At 45.0% G+C, this 21,970-nt stretch overlaps 1 protein-coding gene across 4 annotated transcripts in view; it reads right to left on the bottom strand.

Moving 5' to 3' along the window:
- The window catches only part of DIXDC1 (DIX domain containing 1), a 118,621-nt gene that overhangs the window by 30,633 nt on the left and 66,018 nt on the right, over positions 1–21,970 (bottom strand). Inside the window, exon 1 of one of the 4 annotated variants that reach the window (XM_066606979.1) lies at positions 19,789–20,186. The exons of the other annotated variants lie outside the window; for them this stretch is intronic. Coding sequence (XP_066463076.1) covers positions 19,789–19,811 — 23 coding nt within the window. The 5' untranslated portion in view covers positions 19,812–20,186. Of the gene's footprint in view, positions 1–19,788; positions 20,187–21,970 lie in introns of those variants that run through there. 4 annotated transcript variants of the gene reach the window in all.

The following is a 21,970-nucleotide window of genomic DNA, read 5'->3' as shown; positions in this document are numbered from 1 at the left end:
GGTGGCAGCTTTTGATCACACAGCAAAAAGCGCTCCTATCTTGATAGAACTGCTCCTCTTATTCAACGGCTTAAAAGGCCAAACAACTCATTAATTCCAGCCGGCAGCTGGGGCCTTTGGTGAAAATTAATTTATAGAAAAATCTTCATTAACTCTTTTGAAGCCAAAACACTAATAAAATAAAACTATGCGGCATTATGTTACTTTGTTGCCTTACAATGAAGCAGAAGACAATAGTGCCTGCTGTGTGTGTGGTGCCTGCCAAGGGGAATCCTCATATGGAGTAGTTCCAAATTCAGAAAACGCCGAGACCTCCTTGTCTTCTGCTATCCAACTCTAACATACCTGGGGATCCTGTCCCCTGATCCGGAGCACAAGCAAATCGCTCCAACCCCTGTGTAGTAGCCAAAGCTGGTAACTGCAGGTAATTGGGGATGCCCTGCAATTACCAGTGTCAGCCACTACACAGGGTCGGTGCTATCTGCTTCCATTCTCACAGCGAATGGCCGATCAGTTGATCAGTGAGCACCAGGATAGGTCATCAATCAAAATAGCCTGGAAAAGTCTTATTTACACTGACACTTTTCCCGTGCGAAGGGATATAAACTATTGTTTTCAATGGGTGCATTTACATGTGCATTGTTCCTCTCGCAGCAATACTGCGAGATAGAAAAAAAAAAGCAGCATGTGGTATTTTTCTGCAAGATGGCAGAAAACTCGCTCAATATTTAATTTGCTACAGGAAATTAAAAGATTTTTTTTTAAAAATCGCATCGCACTCACAGATATATGCAACTGTGATGCGATTTAAAATTTTTGTCTAAAAGGACACCCAACACTGGCCCACCGGCAGTTGATGGGGCCCAAAAGTCACCCAGACAATACGAGCCACACCTAATTAAAGGGCCCTACCTAAGGGCACGAGATCTGCCTCCCTCGCCGGATCGGTCGGGAGCCAACACAAACACCTCATACGTTCTCCTCCCATAAGTCTCCCGATAAAAGTTATTGCCCGTTGTATGCAGATATTACTGTTAACGTTAGAATTGCTGTTATAAATAACGTAATTGTTGGTGCCTCAAGAATTTGAACCCAAGGCACTCTTTGAAGGCCTATTGCATTTCTCAAAAAATAAAGAACCTGGGGGGGACGCGGGGGGGGCTGCAGCCTGTCCTGGTTGTACCTTCACGCCTCTCAACCCAGGTGACCAAACGCACTTAGTGCAAACACTGGCAGATACTAGGCCAGTAGCTCACCTACCTAACGAATGCAGCGGCTTAACGCTGCACAAAGTTCGCACTGCGGACTTTTTCTTCTCCCCTCTTCTTTTCTTTCTATACCCTTTCTCCTCCAGCTATCCCTCCACACCATATCCCCAAACATCTATACCCTCCCCAACAACCCCCGGCTGACACTTGAGAAGGCCTACAAAAAGAAAAACAGATGGCGGACCTAAAATTTTGTACTTACAACACGAGAGGGCTGAATAAACCTGCAAAGAGAGGGCAAATCCTGGACCACCTACACAAGAATAGAATAATGATAGCTCTCCTGCAAGAAACGCATTTTCAAGAAACGAAAGTCCCCAAATGCAAACATCGTCATTATACCACCTGGTTCCACAGCCCTCACCCAACCAAAAAAGCTGGCGGAACATCCATCGCCATCCACAAGCATTTCCCTCACAAACTAATTTCATATGAAGCAGACAAAAGCGGGAGATCTATCTTCCTAAAACTGTTGGTGAATAATGAAATTTTAACAGTGGCTAACATTTATTTTCCCAACCAGGGTCAAAAGCAGTTTGGCATCCGGGTGTTGGGGCACTGGCAAATTTCGCGGATGGATCCAATATTATCCTCGGAGGAGACTTCAACTTAAGCATGGATCCCACACAGGACTCATCAGGGGGTAAGTCGGGGGTTTCCCCCTCAATCACACGCAAGCTTAGGTCTGAACTAGCAAACCTTAGATTAGTAGACCTGTGGAGAACATTACACCCAGGGGAGAAAGACTCCAGTTACTACTCACCCGCACATAATAATTATCATAGACTAGACTACCTCTATGTCTCACACAAGTTATTAGACAGAGCACCTTCCTCCTCAATAGGCGCGTTCGTCTGGTCGGACCATGCTCCGGTCTGGGGATCCCTGGGGGCAAGTAGCAGAGACAACAACTCGTACAACTGGCGTTTAAATGACAATTTGTTAGATGACGCAGCGTGCAAACAGGAAATACAGCAGACCATAGAAGACTTTAGATCCGACCATGATACAGACCCCTGGCCCCCCTCCCCCCATTAAATGGGAAGCCCTCAAGTGTGTCCTGAGAGGGATATTTATAGCGCACGGGGCCAGACTCAAAAAACTTAGAACGGCCAAGCTAGAGGAGTTAATGACGCACCTAGACAACCTAGAGACAACTAACAAAGCATCACCGACGGACAACACATCTGCGGAAATATCCCTAACATGGACCGAAATACTCCGCATATTAGACCAGACCTCGATATGCCAGAGGGATAAACTAAGAGGGAGATTTTATGAATACGGAGACAAGTGCAGCAAAGGGCTAGCAAGGGCCTTGAACCCGAGAACACAACAGACACACGTATTCGCAGTTCACAAACCAGGAGAGGGGTTGATTCACCACAATACCGGAATTCTTGAAAGTTTTCAAGCATTCTATCATAACCTATATAACCTAGAGGAGGAACAGGGAGCTAGGGGAAGGGACTTAAACAAAGAAAGAAGCGCATATGTCGCTTCACATACCCCCAATGCTATATCAGATAATGATAAACAGGATATAGAAGGGGATTTTACCCTACAAGAATTAAAAGAGGCGATAACGACACTGAAGATAGGGAAGAGTCCGGGTCCAGACGGCTTTACTCCCCGTTTCTTTAAAACATTCATAGATCAATTAGCTCCTATAATGCTCAAAGCATTCAATGCGATTTCTAAGACATGCCCCTTTCGGAAACAGGCCTTACAAGCAGTGATCACAGTGTTGCCTAAACCTGGAAAGGATCCCGCCCAGTGTGGGCGTTATAGGCCGATCTCGTTACTTAACATAGACACAAAATTGTTTTCTAAGATGCTCGCAGGTCGTCTCCAGCCCTATATCCCTTATATCCCTGGCCTGATCCACGGAGACCAAGTGGGATTCGTACCCGGTAGGGAAGCTGGAGATAATACAATAAGAACACTATCACTACTATCCAGGGCTCAGAACACAGGAGAGCAACTGTGCCTCTTAACAGTCGACGCTAAGAAAGCGTTTGACAGGGTGGGATGGGGGTTTCTGGAGACGGACCTCGAGCAGATCGGGCTGGGCCCGAGGTTCTTAGGTTGGGTTATGGCACTGTACTCCGAGCCCACCGCCCGAATTAGAGTCAATGGCAGGCTATCACAGCAGATCCAGATTAAAAACGGCACACATCAAGGCTGCCCCCTATCCCCCTTTCTCTACATTATTGTTATGGAGACGCTAGCAAACGCCCTCCGGGCAAATAATAATATCAGAGGAGTTTGGACGGGCAGTAAAGAGCAAAAACTAGCACTATATGCAGACGACCTATTAATCTACTTAACCAACCCTAGGATAGTTCTCCCTAATATCCTAAAAGAGTTCCACCAATTTGGCATACTATCAAACTTCAAAGTAAACTTGAGTAAGTCTGAAATCCTCAACGCGAATATCCCGGAAAAAGAGATAGAGGCCCTAAAACCTGCCTTCCCATTTTCTTGGAATAGGGACAGCATCAAGTACCTGGGAATTACAATAACACCAAACAATGCTGACCTCTTCCAAAAAAAACTACAAACCCCTCCTAGTCAAAATAGAAGAAGACCTAGACAGGTGGCGTGCAGCCCCCCTCTCCTGGTTTTGCAGAATTAGCACCGTTAAAATGAATATTCTTCCTAGATTATTATACACACTCCAAACAGTTCCGATACGCCTACCAGGAGCCTTCCTGAACCAGATCAGGAGGACGATGATGTGGTTCGTATGGGGCGGCAGACGACCCAGACGTAACTGGAAGGCACTCACTGGCTCACGAGAAAAGGGCGGGATGGGCATACCAAATGTAACACTGTACTATAAAGCATCCTTGACACGATGCATATTAGACCTCACACACAAATGCCCTCATAAACGGTGGGTGGAGATGGAGCAGGACGCTGTACCATATAAGGGCCAAGGCCTTCTGTGGCTACCAGGTCTCAAGGGCCATCGAAATCTCGGATTGTCACCTTTCATTGAAAATATCCTAACAGCGTGGGTGGGTCCAGCCACGAAAACGAAATTAATAGCGAGACCTGGCCCCCTGACTCCATTGGTAGGCAACCCGGATATCCCCTTCTCTTTCAAGGGTTCACCTTTAACAAACATACTGACGGCCGCACGCACAGATGAGATCCCGAGGGTTAAGGACATGCTGGGGACGACGGGACTTAAGCCTTTGAACGAGGTGTTGGGAGACCGGGGACCCCCAGCCGGAGCATGGTATCAATACCTCCAATTAAGCCACTATATAAAGTCCCTGGGAAAAATTGAAGAAATAAACTTTATATGTAATCAGGGGAACAAGAGTAAAATATCGGACTTATATAGATTCCTGATGAACGAGGACACTCACAACAAAGGGAGGGGCATGGAGAGAGAGTGGGAGAGAGAGCTAGGGGAGTCATATTCAGAGGAGACATGGAGGAAAGCGTACATCCTGACACATAAAATAAACATATCAAGCAAATTACAAGAACTAAACTATAAAATCATCACGAGGTGGTACAGGACTCCGGAGAGATTGGCCAGATTTTGCCCCCAACACTCGGATGTCTGCTGGAGATGCTTATCCGCAAAAGGTACGTTTACCCATATATGGTGGTCTTGCACTCTGATAGGCCCTCTCTGGCAGGAAGTCGGAGCTCTCTATACTTGGGTTAGCAGGAATCAGATACATTTGACCCCGAAACTCACTCTGTTTTCTATGTTTCCAGGATCATTAGCCCAGGCTAAGAGCTCGTTACTGCGTTTTTTCATCCAGGCTGTACGGCAGGTGATACCCAGATCCACATCCCCACCCTCTCGGATGATGTGGCTAGAAGCGTTAGACAACATAAGGCGCCTGGAGGAACTATACGCTAGAGACGAAATGAGATATAATAAATACGTGGCAATATGGTTTACATGGACTCAGATATGAGATATGAGAGAGTTGTCCACTTGGGTGACGAGTGGTATTACCCCACCACCCCGGCTGAACTCCCACACGCTGGCGGTAGTTCCTCTAGAGCCTAAATCATAATACAGCTATCTGCAGTGGTATAAGTCGGCCCCCCTCTTCACCCAGCTCCTCGGCCCACCCATTACCCCCATCCTTTTTTAATCTTTTTTCCAATCTTTTCTACACTAAATTCTCCTCTATACCCTTATTTCCAGGACGACACTCGGTCGGAGTGACGCAATTTAGCATCTAGTTACCCAGTTATATTTTATATCTGTTATCTTGTTGATAACCCTGAATGACCAGAGCATAAATCATTTGTTGATACCGTATATGCCGTTCACACAGGCGAGGACTGCTGAAGAAATACAGATACCCGAATAAGAATCAAGAACTAGGACTTAAATACAGTTTCACAGTATAAACGTTAATAATGGTGTTTTGTTTTTAATTCTCTTTCTTCTCTTTGGATAAAATTTGTTTATTGCTTGCTTATTGTAAATAAGGCAAAACAAATAAATACATTTTGAACCATAAAACTTTTGTCTACGCACGCTTAAAAAATTGCATGTACCATGATGCGATGCTTTTGCAAAACGCATCACACTCGTATTGAAAATTGTGGATTTTAGGCTTCTTTCACACGAGCACATAGCGGCCTGCTGTTTTCACGGCCAGCCGATATACGCTACGTTGGGGGCAGAAAAACTGGTGAACGGGCGCAGAAATCAAACGTTTGAGCGCCCGTTTATATGGCCTGGTGAGGCCGACCTCGCCAGGCCATCTCCCATTTTCCCTCTCTCCCCATCGCCCCGCCTCCTCCCATTGATGGCTATGGACAAGGGGCGGGTGCTTAGTGTCGCCCATGCCCTGCCCCTTGTCCATAGCCATCAATGGGAGGAGGCGGATCGGCACTTAGCCCCGCCCACCCGTCCCCTCCCATTGCACAAAATGAGTGGCGAGGAAAAGAGGTGAGCCCGTTCACGAGCTTTTACTCCCCAGATGGTAGCATATATCAGCCGGCCGTGAAAACGGTGGCCGATATACGCTCGTGGGAAAGAGCTCTTAAGGGAACACTTAAACATCGCAGTACAACCCTAAGTCATTTAACCCCTGATTGGCAGTCAATATGCCTTTTTACTGACCTCACTAATGGGCTTTAGACTGCACAGACGTCTTTTTAAGGCGGTGGTTTGGCTGAATACTGACAGCCAGGCTCCTGCTCTAACAGCCAGGAAAGGAGAAACCTCAGATTCTGGCAGTTTAACTCCTTACATGCCACACTCAAAAGGAACTGCAGCATGTAAGCAGATGACAGAGGGATCTTTCTGTCACCCATCATCACCCTGCAAGGCAATCACAAGGTACTAATGGGTTCCCATTGTAGGTGGAAGGCTGACAAAGGCCTCTATGTCTGCCATGTAACTCAGCCTATTAGTCACCACCTCCGGCAGAGTCTAATACACTGCTGTCCTAGGCTTAGTACAATGTACTACATAAGTAATGCGGTGTACTATCCCAGCAATCGAAAAAATGCTTCTTTAAATCCCCTTGAGGGACTAACAAATAGTGTCAAAAAAGTTTAACTTAAAGAAAAAGAATCCAGCTTAAGAACATGTATTCTTCCCCACAGAAACCCGTTTAACATGTATAAAATACAAATTTTAAAATAAAAGTAATACCTAATAGATGTTATCACGCTAGTCAGGACTTAATGTAAATATTTTGGTACTGATCTCGCATGATGAACGCTGTAAATAATTAAAAAAAATAAGGCTAACGTCACACGGGCGAGTGTGATATCAGGCCGTAAATCACAGCCCGATATCGTGCTCGCCAACATGCGATTTTCCCGCGGATGTGAGGCGTTTTTATCTCAAATCAACCTTGTATCACTTCATAGTGATCAGCCAATGGGAGATGCGATGTGAGAGTACGCCCAAAGATAAGACGTGACGTAATTTGTTTCCCGCATGGCATTGCAGTGCAGTGTGTGGGGAAAACATCGCTCATGTGTATGAACCCATTCAAACAAATAAGGTTCATGTTTGTGCGTCTCGCAAGACACATATCTCGCACAACTTTATCACCTTTCTGTGTGGCACCGGCCTAATGGAAAACAATGGTTGCATGGAGTCTTTAGTGTTTTGTGATGAAACCACCTTCCACTTTTCGGGCAATACACGTAATGTTAGCATCTGAGGAGGGAAACCCCTCATGTCTACGTGGAGCATATGTGCGACTCCCCCAAGATGAATGTATTTTGTGCTATAATCTGTAGGAAAGAGTCCGACCCCCTTCTTTTTCCATGAGGAAACAATCCCGGGGATTTCGTACTTAGACGCTACAGATGTGGCTTCTGGCACTGCTGGAACAGGAAATCCCATGTTTCATCCGGATGCCCCCCACACCCCCTTAATTTTCACAATGAAGTCAGAAATGAACTCAGTAGGCGACTACCAAACAGATGGATCGGCCGTGCAGGTAATGACTATAATAAACTTCTTCCTTGGCCTCCATATTCACCGGACCTTACACCTTGTGGTTTTGGTTTTCTTTGGGGGAGTGTTAAAAATAAAGTCTACCTGCCACCCTTACCACCCACCATGCATGTAGGCATCCCAGAAGTCACTGCATCAGTCAATCGTGATACCCTACAACATGTATGGCAAGGACCTCGGCTCGATGTGTGATGCGTTATAAACGGAGCTCACATTGAACACCTCTGATGCCGAAAACATTTTTGATGTTGTACAAGAGAACTTTTTGAGCTTCTGTTTTCATTAATCAAATTTATGTATCCGAGTGTCATAAAATGTGAGTTATAAGAGTCTCCAATCTGGAAGATGATTTGTAATAACCCTGTACTTATATATTATGTATGGGATATTACATGAGATCAGACAAAGCTAGAAAACAATCCTCTGGAGTTCCCCTCACATTCACTAAACGGTGTCAACCAAGGCTTAATAATTGAGCTAATTTATCACAGTAGGAACCCGCGGTAACAAATTGACGGGGACAGGTCTGAAATTGGGGTCATGTGCTTTATGTATAAATCACGATTTCGACTGATGACCAATGGGACACAAACAAAACAGAGTTGTGTTATTTATCAAAATCAACCTTGAACTAAAATCAATGTGTAAAATGTAGGTGTGTAACGTGTATCACCAAAGCCCAATGTCACTGGGGTTTGGGGAAATTCTGCAACTCTGATGGGGTTTGCTGCTGCAGATATTATCACGCTTGGACATCCAGTTCCTAAAGTTTCACGTTGCGTTCAGACCAGCATATCTTTGCTCTTTATTAGGTCTGTGTTGAGGGGACTGTAGTAAGGAACTAGTGTAGATCTATAGGGCTAATCACATGGCTGCATTTTTAGGGACATTTTTTTAAAATGAAGCATACTTTATTTTTGGTGTATTTGTATTATTTTCTATTGGAGAAATAGGATCAGTATTCGTCCAATAGAACATAATAGAAATATGGATAAAAAGTTGACGGATGTAATATCTTTTGAGAAACATCCATAATACGGATTCGTATTACTTGTCTTTATACGTTCATCTGAACCCGGTCTTAGGCTTCTTTCACATGAGTGCGTTTTCATGGCCGGCCGATATGTGCTGTGATCTGATGCATTGGATTCCAGACGTAAAAACGCCCGGTGCTATATTGGCTTGGCCGGACGTTTTTACGTCGAGCCTAAAAGATAGTCTTGGAACTATCTTTGGGGCCGGGTATACGTCGGCAGCGGCCGTAGGTGGGAGGGAGTATAGCAGCGTGGCTGTTAAACTCCCTCCCTCTGTTTTCCTCCCCTGTGCAGGCTCACCTCTCGTTCCTCCCCGTTCGTTCTGTGCAATGGGAGGTGGCGGGTGTGGAGCTAAGCACCGGTCTGCCCTGCTTCCTCCCATTGATGGCTATGGACAAGGGGTGGGATGTGGGTGGAGCTAAGCGATCACCCTCTCTCTGCCCCTTGTCCATAGCCATCAATGGGAGGAGGCGGGGCGGACCGGCGATTAGCTTTCCCCACCATCCCGCCCCCTCCCATTGCACAGAACGAGCGGGGATAAACGAGAGGCGAGCCTGCGATGGGGAGGGAGGGGGAATGGGCAATGGCCTGGTGAGCTCAGCGCATTTGCGCTGGCTCACCAGGCCATATGAACAGGCGCACAACCGTTTGATTTGTGCGCCCGTTCTCCAGATTTTCCTCTCACAACATAGCGTATATCGACCGACTGTGAAAACGTCCAGCTGATATCCGCTCGTGTGAAAGAGCCCTGAAGCTGCATTTACATGGGCAAATGTGATATTAGATTGTTAATCTTGTTGTTTTTCCTGCAATTGTGATGAGTTTTGCAAGAAAATCGCATGTTGTTTCAATAGAAAAAAAATCAAAAAAGGCTTTGCACTCACATGCAAATCATGCCTACAATTTAAATTCAATTGCCACGGTTAAATCTGCTGCAGATCAGCTGTATATTTACTGATAAATCTGTTGCAATGCCACTCCGGTGGTCCCCATCAGTCTTTGTTTACCTTGCTGCAGCAATGACATGGCTGTATACCCACATGATAGCTGCGGTCAATCACCGGCCTAAGTGGTCTCATACTGTACACTGCTGAGGCTTGTGATTGGCTACAGGCTGATACTTCTTTTTCTGTAGAGAATACTTGTCAGCAGTCATCTCATTATCATCACAGACAGGATTACAATGAAAGGTAACACCTGTATATAGAGAACACAGGATCCACCATTCACAATAAGTGATGGTCACAGCTCACCTCCTCGTCTTCCCTGCACAGGTCACAGAGCATGTCCACAACACCCTCCCATAGAAGTCAATGAATTCCCTTCTGTGCCTGTAGTCAGAGGGGCTGCTATACAGAACAGGAATTTTTAGACAACTATGAGGCCTACTGTCCACTGTGAAAACTGCAAGATACTAGGCTTTGCTTTTAAACCTCCATAGTGACATAGAAAATGGAAGAAAAAACGCCAAAATTAAAAAAAAAAAAAGTTGTAACATTAAAACTTGATTAAAGGAACATTCACAAAGTTGGAGGTTATCAGCCATATTTCTTCCTGCCCGTTATAAAATGTGTGTTTTGTGCCTTTGGCCTCTTTTTAGAGTATAATGGATATTGTTAGGATGAATTAATCACATGAATGGCAGATGATTTTCTGGAAGGCGATTTCTCTGGCAGAGATATTCTAATGAACATCAAAGGGTGGATGTGCATCTTCTAGTCAGGCTTTCCACAATTATCAATGGTCTACTGAGGCTTTTACGACCTAAAATATATTTGCTTTTTACACGTCCTCTGAGAAATCAGCAGTCTTGTTCCCCTCTGCAGCGATCACATGATCCGCCTCACTATATCTTGTACTGGCGCACACGCTGTCCATGACAAATCTTATTAGTAAGACACATGGGACACAGGGTACAGCGCAGCAAACATTGCTGTAATGCCCATGTAGGGGATGTTTATGGCTGCATGTGTAATTTTATATGTTATAGTGTCTTTGTGTTGTCTATAAACATATAAATGTGTTCTTCGTTGTTGTTATTGGTTCTGCTGACATCAAAATGTATATCGAAAAGATCTGATTAGTGGGGTCGTTAAGGTCTTATTCGTAGTTATTATAGCTGCGGTCACCAATGTGTTAAAGGAATATTACATCTGAAATGAATGATGAAAGTAAACAAGACAAGCTTTCCGCAAATGTTTCCCAGCCTGCGGTCATTTCTGCATCCCTGAAGGGAACACAGGGGTTAATTTCCTGCTGGTCTCTTCCATTTTTGGCTGGGAAATTACTGACTGGTGATGCTTAGCAAAAGGGCGGAGCTTAACAATTTTTTTGTCCTTCTGCAAACAAGGACAGAGGGGGGAGGCTCCTGCTGCAGGCAGTTATCTTAAGGCCCATTTAGACACATCGATTATTGCTCAAAATTCGCCCAAAAGCCGTCTTTTGAGCGATAATCGTTGTGTGTAACTGAACTGACATTGTGCAGTTTTCGTTAAGCCGTCGCTCATCGTCTTTCATCATGCTGAAAGACAACGATGAGCCTTGTCAGGGATTTACAGCAGGATACAGCTGATACTATTGTTTCAGCTGTATCCAGCTCCCTGATGACAGGCGGGGTATGAAGAACAGAGCGGTCCAGCTCTGTTCTCCATACCCGCTCGGAGCCCTCAGCTGTTTAACATCCGGGCGCTTCGAGCAGAGAACAGTTGGATGCAGAAGACAAGCAGAGACACCCCACTTGTCTTCTGCATCCTCCGCTCCGAGCGCTCGGCTGTATAACAGCCGGGCACTCCGAGCGGGGAACAGCTGGATGTAGAAGCCAAGTGGGGACACCCCACTTGTCTTCTGGATCCTCCACTCAGAGCACTCGGCTGTATAACAGCCGGGCACTCCGAGCGGGGAACTCAGAGCACAAGGCGGTCACTCAACGTTTAAGCAATCACCTAGCGCTGTAAATGACACAACGACATAAAGACATCTTTTGAGCGATAATCGTTGTGTCTAAATGGGCCGTTACACAGGACTGTGAGAAGGAGGAGGTCTAAGGTGCACAGAAAGTGCTCAAGCTTTGGCCTCCTCTGCTATTTCTCTCTTTATAAAAAAGGTGATCTGTTTCCTTGGCAACGAGGAGTAAACAGCAAGAGAGAAGAGCAATCAATATCAGCAATATCTGGAGACTGGAGCATTTTAGAAACAAATATCTTATGGATGAGTGCGTTGTTTTACAATTGCAAACACATTGAAATAGCATTCCTAAGATGGAAATACCCTTTTAAGGACCTTTTCTTAAGAAGTGGGCCCCCGATGAGCAGCTATTGATGACCTATCTCTTTTTTTGCTGACCCATCCTACGGATACGTTATCAATAGCTTTTTGCTGGTCCACTGTCACAGAGCAGGAAGCAGATAACATTACGCCATTTGGTTATGGCAGGCACAGATGCCATTCACTTGGGGAGCTGTACTTGCAATACCACGCCAGGCCTCTGCACAATGTAAGGAGCTGTTTGCTTCCTACTCCATACACTGACAGCGACCTAGTAAGCAGCTAATCGGCAAGGGTCCAGAAGGCAGACCCCCTATTGATTACCCATCCTGAGGATAGCCTATTAACCTTCTAGATACAAAATCCAATGGAGCTCGTTTTTTGCAAAGTTTACATATGTTTTATGCAGACTCCACATAGAAACAAGCACCTTATGTATTTCCTCATTGCATAGTGGTCATGTGATACAGAGCCTCACTATGTCTGGATGGCACCTACAATTGAATATAACAAGAGCCTCTGTGGTCTGTTTTCAGTACCTATTACTAAATGCTTTAATGTAATATGGTGAATGGAAGGGGTTGTTCCACCAACAGAAGTTATCCTCTAGTCACAGAATAGGGCATAACTAGTTGACTGATGGGAGTCCGAGCACTAGGAACTGCACTGATCAAGGGAATGGCGGTCATGAAGGTCCCCACATGAACGGAGTGATGGTCTATTTCATTGGGACTTGTGGAGATAGCCAAGCATTTGAACTCTGCTATCTCTGGCAGTGCCATAGAAATGACCGGAGTGTGGTGTGCATGCGTGACCGGCACCCCATTTGTACAGGGACCTTTGGAGCCCTGTTCTCATGGTCAGTGGAGGCCCCAGCAAATGGGCCCCCACCGATCAGCTAGTCATCCTCTATCCTAAGGGTAGGAGATAACATCAGCTGGTGGAACAACTCCTGTAAAGCAACACTAAACATAGAAAATGCAAAAAAAGTCCCAGTGCTTCCTGCTTTAAGGTGGCCATATAAATTAGTTAGAAGTAGGTTGATGGTTGAACGAACAGTCTAGTAAACGATTAGACTAAAGTTGATGAAAATGGATGATTTCAAACAGAACAGTTGTTTGTCGGCAAAATCATGGCTCCTTGACTAGAGAGAGGTGGGCCATGCTTGAAGTTTCCCCCATTATCAGACAAAATCATTATTCACGAATGGTTCATCCTTGAAAGAACAGTCACTGAAAGATTGCTCATCCATCATCCTGCCATTGAAAATGTAAGGCCAGTTTGGAGGACCGTAACAGCCGATACGGACTAAAAGGTGTATTGGTATACCGGGAAAGAGTCGCTCACTGAACTCCATATTGTAGACCGAAAGGCACTTGCTTATATGCAAGACGCCCTACTGTGCTTTTGATGTCATCATCCTAGAGAACGGTCCACAACTACAGAGTGCCTACTGTATGGTTCTGCATTACTGAGACTTAGGCACTTTGTGTAGCCCTGTATGGGGTCTCTGAGTGCATTGTATGCTATTGTTTCTGGAGGAGAATAGCCTACTAATACATCATGCCATTCAATAACTGAAATCACGGGCGTACAGAAGCATGTATGGGCTCATAGTTTTCTATAGGTGCCATGTTACATATCTGTACCACATCCTTAGGATAGGTCAGCAAAAAAAGAATAGGACGTCAATGGCTGATCAGCAGGCTTCCATAGCCAAAGACCTTAAAGAGGTATTTCCATCTCGCGAATCTTATTTCAATGTGTTCGCAATTGCAAAACAATGCACTCACCCTTAAGATGTTTATTTCCAAAATGCTCTGTTCTCCAGATATTGCTGAAATTGATTCCTCTGCCCTCTGGTTGTTTACTCCTCGTTGCCAGGGTAACAGTCCACCTCTTCTATGGAAAGAAATAGCAGAGGAGGCCAAATCTTGCGCACTTCTTTCATCTAATTCTATTGGCCGGGTATTAGGAGCACATGTGCACTGGCTTTTGGCCAGGCCACCAGTTACAATTGTGCTCTGCTATTTCTTTCCATAGAAGAGGTGGTCTGTTTTCCTGGCAACGAGCAGTAAACAACCACAGGACAGAGGAATGGCCATCCGAAATTACACCAGAAACTACCGTAAATTATACCAGAAATGTAAGGACCACTCACTTACCTTTTTAGTCTATACAAAGTGGTAATGGTGGTGCAAAAAGTTGAAAAGTGGCAAATTTTTGCTAAAAAAATGTGCAACGGTTTTATGCCAAAAACTGGTGTAGAAGCTTTTATGAACAAGAAAAATAGGAAGTTGCAATCAGATGGATCCTCAAGATCCACATGTGACATATGCAAGATCTATAATCCTTTGGGAACTGAGAATGATGTCACCCTAAGTGGAAAGTGCTGTACATAGTGACAGCTAAGAAAATTCTATGCATTAGGTCAGAGTTCATTGTGACTAAAATGTGCTAAAGTGAGGAAAAAGGGACCAAGGGTTGAAATAAATTTTTCTAAGCCTTAAAATGGTTCAAGCATGACATTTTGTGCATTCATCCGTGTCAATGACTTCACAACTGTGACCACTGCGGACATGGTGGCATGCGGTCATAAAACTCTAGCGATCAAGCCCTCCTGATAATATAGTACACATTGATGCCTGGGGAATTTGCAACCCTCCGCTGTTGCCCTGAAAGTCCCTTAGCTAATAACTGCACCAAAAAAGTCACCCAACCAGCAAGTATAAGTACACCCTAGTAGAGGTGAACATACAGTATACAAAGCAATTTTCTCATACCGCCAACTGATTATATACAGGACCCATAAAATATAAGATATCCACACTAATTAAAGGATGTGTGGAGCACCTGTGCCCCCCGGATGAAGGGTTAGGAGGATGTGGCGCTCAACAGACTCTCTTGTGACCCAGACCCTGATTATAAGTAGAGGATCCATAACGCACATCTGTCACTTATTGACCTAAAACAAGCGTTGGCTTCTTAAACATGGGCAGCCAATTAAAGAAGAACAAAGCATGAAATCAAAGAAAAATCTATAATTAATTACTGCCAGAGGATATTGCACAAATAACCCACTCACACCCTCTGGTGCTGAGGGACCACTGAGATCCAGATATGTTTCCACAAGGTCTTGAGTTCCTTATGAGATACTGTAAACCAGCAGGTGTAGACCCGCTCTACCATTGACTAGTTTGGCTTTTGGCTGCTCTAAGAGGTCCCTGGTCTTATCCCTTTAACCTCTTTTTAGAGAGATCCGGTCTTAACTGCAGGGAACTTCCAGGTCATTTTCCAAGAAGGAGTCTCAGGGCAATGCAGGTGACCCAAGTGGGCCAAAAACCACCGGAGTGTGGCACCAATGGAATAGGCAAGGATGCAGTGAGTATAACAGTTCAAGGTCAGAACAAGCGAAGTTCATGCAAGTTAAATCAAGCTGAAGGTCAGGGCAGGCCGAAAAGAGGCATGATATAGTCAGAAAATGGGCCGAGGTCAGGACAGGCAGAATTTGTGAAATATGGGTATACAAGCTAGCGACAAAACCATGTGGCAAGCAGAAGATCAGGAAAACATACATTAGGAACCTTTTGCTCAAGCACTTTCCAGTGGATGGAGGTGCCTTATATAACTCAGGAATGACTGGGATAGGCAGGGGAGATAAAGCAGGGTGCACACAGTGGCCTATTGAGAGATGCACCCTATGGGTGAAGCAGCAGCTAGGGGAATATGCCACACAGAATAGTGAGATCAGGAGGATAACAACGGCTGTGGGGAGGGGGAAGTGATATGGATTCCATTCACCAGGGCTTCTTTCATTTGCGTATATCAGAAGTATCCAATATTATGCATTGATTTAAACCTTTACAAGAGTATGCCCCACCCTAATCAAACTACAACATTCTGGTCCTGTAGGCAATCCTTAGTACCCCCAAATCAATGTTCTCTATTCTTTTTTTATACCTCTGACTTCTTATGCATGTCCTCTATATTCTTCTACATCCCCTTTAATGCTGTTGAATTACCCTCTACCCTGGGGGTCTACCCCTTGTACCCAATTTGGCTATGACCCAAAGCACTCGCCACTTTGCTTTATTTATGCTTTTGCCATTCCAAATGTCCACAGCTCATCCTTGCTAAAGGCCCATTTACACAGAGCTAAAAAGCAATTGTTTGAGCAATCATCGCTGCGTCTAAACGCGCGGCCATCATGCACTTTTCGTGCACTGCTAGCTGATCGTTAAATTCAGACCAACCTAAAAATCGTTGTTCAGCCTTATCAGTAGTTCTCCACGGGTAGTGCTGATAGCATTGTTTCCTGCAGCAGAACAAAGGAACTGAAAGCAGATAAGAGCCCTCGGGCTATTAACTACTTTCAGCTAAGGCTTCATTTGCACAATTAGTTGCTCTTAAGTAGCTACTTAAAAATTTATGCAAAATGATTGCTCAAAGCTGTCACTTAAGCTGTCGTTTGAACGATCTTTGAGCGATCGACGCTCCGTGTAAGTGGGCCTCAACCATGCACCATCAAATTAGCTCTTGGAGAAGCTCCCTGAAATATTTAGCAGAAAACTGTTGAAACATCTGGGCTACTTGGGAAAGATATCTTCTAGGTTAATAATTATGGTGAGGACTGTTTTGGCACTACAAATAATGGACTTTTTGTATGAGGGTCGAGGTGGCCCTATTTACTTAGTCACAATGGAGCTAGTGTATATGTACGCCCTTTTACTTCTTTGAAGGTTTTATAACGTGTTCCTTTTGGCAGTCTTACATACAGGCACTACTGATCAACATTGTATCGCCTTTGACCTACATGCCTATGGGCATATACTAAATGGCATGTGACAATATAGAATGTAACGAAACAGAAAATATAGTTTATGTCCAAAATTACGTTTAGTCCAGAAAGTGTAATGTTAGTAGAAATGGTGAATGTACAATGTTTATACCAAGCAAAAGAATACAAAAATGCTGCAGGAGAAAAGTCTTATAGAAAACGGCTCTGGAAAACATGGATGTCCATATAAAAAAGGCACAAAAACTCAAAAATGACACAAACACACAAGTCTCCTCTAAAAACTGCTGTAAAACATCAACATGTTTTTGAACAAGAATGAATTCCTATTCACGAACCACGTGCCTGCCCTACAGCAACAAGTAAAGGATCTTGGGTGCAGAGAAGAACTGTATCCATGGAAATTGAGTGAGTAAATTAAATTTAGACTGAATGTGGCAGTCGTTAATACGGTCACATATAATTAATCAAAATGCCTGCTTTGGCATCAGGGACTTACCATGGCATTAGGCAGGTCGGGATTTACGGATATGGCCAATTAGGCAGAGATGAGATAGCTGTGAAAAACAACGGCCCATCTGTGCTCCAGCAAGGTCATCAATTACAGCATGGCACATCCTGCAACCTAAAGTTGCCCATAATCTTGACACCTTTATTTGAGCACTATGTTGTACGTTGGCAGCGGCAGCACTATGAGATCTAACTAATGCTTATGGCATACTTCTGGCAATAAGGTAAATAAAGCTGGAGATCAGAAAGGTGTCAAAAAGGCAAATGTAGTCAGAAAATAGGCTGAGGTCAGGAAAGGTAGAGTTGGGGAAAGCTGGGTATACAAGCAGAGGGTCAAAATCAAGTAGCACGGAAATGCCCATCACAGCGCAGCCATCACTGCTAGCAGTTGACCGTAACTTTTGTATGATCCAATATTGTTGAATAAAAAGTTTCCATTATGGTAACAGACAAAATCACTCATTAGTTCAACTAACTTGGGAAAGGAAAATCCACTTCTCGAATGTTGCATGACACCCTTGTGCCAATCATCACATGGCACAAGTATCTCTAGTGCCTAAGGGTACATCCACAAAGATCAGCCTGTAAACAGTTTAATAAAACGAAGTACTGTGTATCTAGATGCGATCACTCAATGACAAAGGATAGCATATTTTAGCATGCATTTTAATGTGGGTATGTCTAAGGGCTCATTCACACAGATGCATTTTCTGTCCGTAATAGTGTATGGAACAATTAAAGTAATCGGTGTATTTGGATGTGTGTGTTTAAGGCCGAATGCAGACGGGCGGGTTGGATTCCACATACGGCATCTGCGCGAATCAGCTGTTTCTTTTTTTCCTCTGTACTGCGGATGGTCCGCACGGTGAGCTATCGGACACGCGCAGTACAGAATTTTTTTTCTTAAACCAGAAGCCGTCCACGCGGGATCTACGCTAGAATAGGACATGCTGCGATTTGCCCTCCGTGAGCGGAAAATCGCAACTCATTTCCACTTGTGGACATGGAAAAGCGATTTTGCATAGGATGTCAATGGGCAGTATTTGCTGCGGAATCTGTGAGCGGACGCCCGCTCTGGATTCTGCAATGCAAATACGGCCGTGTGCATTGGGCCTAAGGCAGACAAATTGTAGCGTGTCTTATCAGCGTGTCCTTAATCACGGATCACAACTTCCCATCAAAGTCTATTAGGAAGTAAAACAATGCAATAAACACGCATTGGCGTCTGTACTCACATCGGTTTTGTTTTTTTCTACACCTTGTTTTCTGTGGGTTGTGGCAAAACTGGCATCACTTAGGCCGGATACACATGGAGGGCATTGCGGACTCCGCAGTTGGGGTCTGCACGGAGGATCCGCAGTAGATGACATCCATTGAAGGTATGTAAAAAAAAAAAAAAAATCGCTTTTTCCTTCACATTTATGGAAACGAATTGCGATTTCCGCAAGCGGAGGAAAAAAAAAAATCGCAGCATACTTTCTTTTGTTGCGGATTCTGCGCGGACAGCCTCCATTGAAGCCAATAACAGCCGTCTGAACCGCAGCCCATCCACAATATGAATAGGTCACGGGTACCCGCGCCATCGGCTAGCAATAGCGCAGGAAAAACAAATATTAAAAAAAAAATCCTGTGCTGTGCATGACCAACAGCAAATGTCCGTGGTCATCCGCAATACAGGAGAAAGAAGGTACGCAGGGTTGCCGGCCGGAGTTACAGCCGGCTCCCGCATGCGGAATCCGGATCAGCCATGTGCATGCGGCCTTAGGCCTCCTCGCATTTTCTTTTGTGTGCGTGTGAAAAAAACGAATGACGCACGTATGCAACACGGACATAAAACCACACACACACCAAAAATGCATAGGTGGTGCATTTTCCCCACGTTCAATTAGCAAATCCCTTTGCGACTAACGACTAAAAGCGATACCTAAAAACCGAACGCTCAGATTCAAACAGCGCAAAACTGCACAGGGAACAAAACAACGCAGCAAATATGCAGTTTTGCAGAGAGTATAGTTGCAATTTTTGTTAAAGTGACATCACCTGCCAAAATTTGCAACTGGCGGCGAAAGACGCAGCATCAAATAGGGTGGTTTGGTTGCCGAGGCAACTGTACGACACCAGAAGGCACTCCTGCGGAGGAGCAAATGTTTTTGCAAAAATGTAAGCCCATTTGATAAACACATGATGCCACCACCTAATGCCACTTCCAATGATCCAGGGTGGCAATACTACAACATGTAACATCTATAAAAGGGCCAGAGCTGCGCTACGGCACCAGTTTTCATAAATACGTGCAACTTCCACTGAGACCATCGATGATGATGATGATGATGACGAAAAACATTATTAGGTACCCTAGAATGTAAATAGATGTTATTGCAGAGCGCCCACCGTGACTTGAATGTGGATACAGGTATATGAAGCTTTGGATGGCATCGCCATACGTACCATTTCACCAGCTTGCCTCCCATGGTTCTGATTCAAGCCGTTGGCATCACAAACTCTGTCGCCGTGCCCTGTGCCACCACGCACAGCTTACTAGCCGGATGCTCCTCGGCCACCACGGTCAGCGCTACCTGTTTACCGATGCTGTAATGTCTCCATCAGCTGTAGTTCGGCACTCCTCAGCAACAGGACTGATTCATCCCATGAGTCTTCGGAGACCTTCCAGGGCGGTTTTCATGGCATGCCCCTCGCTCTATTCCCCACTGCATCTTCCCATAAGCCTTCAGCTTGTTTTCCTTGCTGTAGCATCCTAGGTGCAGGCAGACAGGCTCTCCATCCCAGCCCTCCGCCACATGAACGGCGTCTCCCTACAATGCAGCCGTCCTCGCACTAATCGCTGCATTCACTCATCCCTTCTACGGCTTCTCTCGCCTATTTCATGAGCTGTCGGCTTCCCTCTGTCACCCTGAGCCTTGCAGAATATTCTTCCCACCCAGCGTCACGAGAAGATGAATACAGGCTTAGGATGAGGAAGGGGGGGGGGGGGGAGGGAGGTCCTCATTAGCCAATAGGCAAAGGGGATGTCTTGGTACCTTGGGAATAAGTGTGATGTTTTTTTTTTTCTTTTTTGACATCTCTTATGTGAATTATTTATGTACACAGCACCTCAGGACGGAACAATGCAAGAGATGGGAATGTTTACTCCTAGGGGGGAAATGGAAATCGTACATCTGAGATATATATATATACACACACACATATACATACACGCATACAGCATGTGTGTTAAAATTCCTTTAATCCAGTGTCTATAGTTTCTGGATTATCAGATGTTAGTATATTTAGTAAGCATCTGCCATGTTATACTGAAGTACGGCACTGCAAAGTGTCGGATTTTCAAAGTTTCTGGGTTATGAAATGCCAACTAGGCTTTTCCCCAACAGATCCCGTGACTGTTGATTCGGCCACGGCTGAACCTCAGAGCTCTGATGTAGATCTGTACATTGATTATCCCCCCAGTCAATGGGGGACATCCACATGTGGCGGTCGGACGCGGTTTTCACACTATGAAATGTCAATTTTTCTTTTCCCACAACGTGGATTTCAGAATCAGCATGCAGGAAAATCTGCGCCATATTAACGGTGGTGTGGATTGCTAAATTGATGCAGGTTTCACCATGGATTTGGGCACACTTTTTTGCACCCAAATCTGCAAATAAATTCTGCACTGCTACCCTCACTGGCGGCGCTGCATGCACTAGAGGCAGGTGAAGGAGCGCGCTGACAGCCGAAGACTTCGGAAAATCCGCTGCTTCTGAAATCCGCTGCGGATATGCAATTACATTGCTTTACGCAGTTCCGCTTCCAGTAGCATGTCGGAATTGCATAATATGCAAGCGCAAAATGAATGTTGCATTTTGCCGTGTATCTACACGCATGAGAGTTCCTTATTCTCAACGGGCGCGTATATACGTGTGCCCACATGCAACGGCGTGGGAAATATAAACAGAAAAAAAAACAGGGCGACTGCACATGATAGCGTACGCAGACGCCACCGCAGTATTTTACACTTACGGCCGTGAACGCCCGGACTTATGCTGTTGCATGATTCCTAGCACATAGAGGGGGACAGAGACACTCCTGTCACAGTTACTGATGATGATCAAACAGGGATAATAAAGGAGATCACAGCTCAGCCTTCTGACTGTATACTTATGGTCTGTAGCTTATATAGGTAAATATAGAATGTAGTGATAATTTAGGACTACTACCCACAGATAACCTTCTGCCGCGTTTAACGCAGTGGAAATTCGCTGCCTTATCTTGCTGCTATTAGGTTTTATTAACATAATTGCTCAATGTTCAAAATTCGAAATTCTACCACGGAATTCCACAGAGTGAAAGAAATCGCGGCATGCTCTAATTGCCACAGAAAAACGCGTGTCCGGCTTCCATTGTAGTCAATGGAAGATGTCTGTCACGCAACACTTTCGCTGTAAGCCCAGCAGAAGTATCGCATGATAACGTGTCACTGCCCACTGCCGGCGCGCCAGACGGAACTCGTGCAGCGGATCCGGAGAGGTGAGTAGGGGTCTTTGGGGGGCGCCATGTCGGACTACGCTGCGATATTCCGCTGGCGGAGTCCAACACTGCCGTGCACATGAGGCCTAGAAGGGATTTTCCG

The sequence above is a fragment of the Eleutherodactylus coqui genome, chromosome 6 (genome assembly GCF_035609145.1).
Source record: "Eleutherodactylus coqui strain aEleCoq1 chromosome 6, aEleCoq1.hap1, whole genome shotgun sequence".
Classification (NCBI taxonomy): domain Eukaryota; kingdom Metazoa; phylum Chordata; class Amphibia; order Anura; family Eleutherodactylidae; genus Eleutherodactylus; species Eleutherodactylus coqui.
Note: the sequence above shows the minus strand (reverse complement) of the source record. Positions and strands in the feature narration are given on the sequence as shown.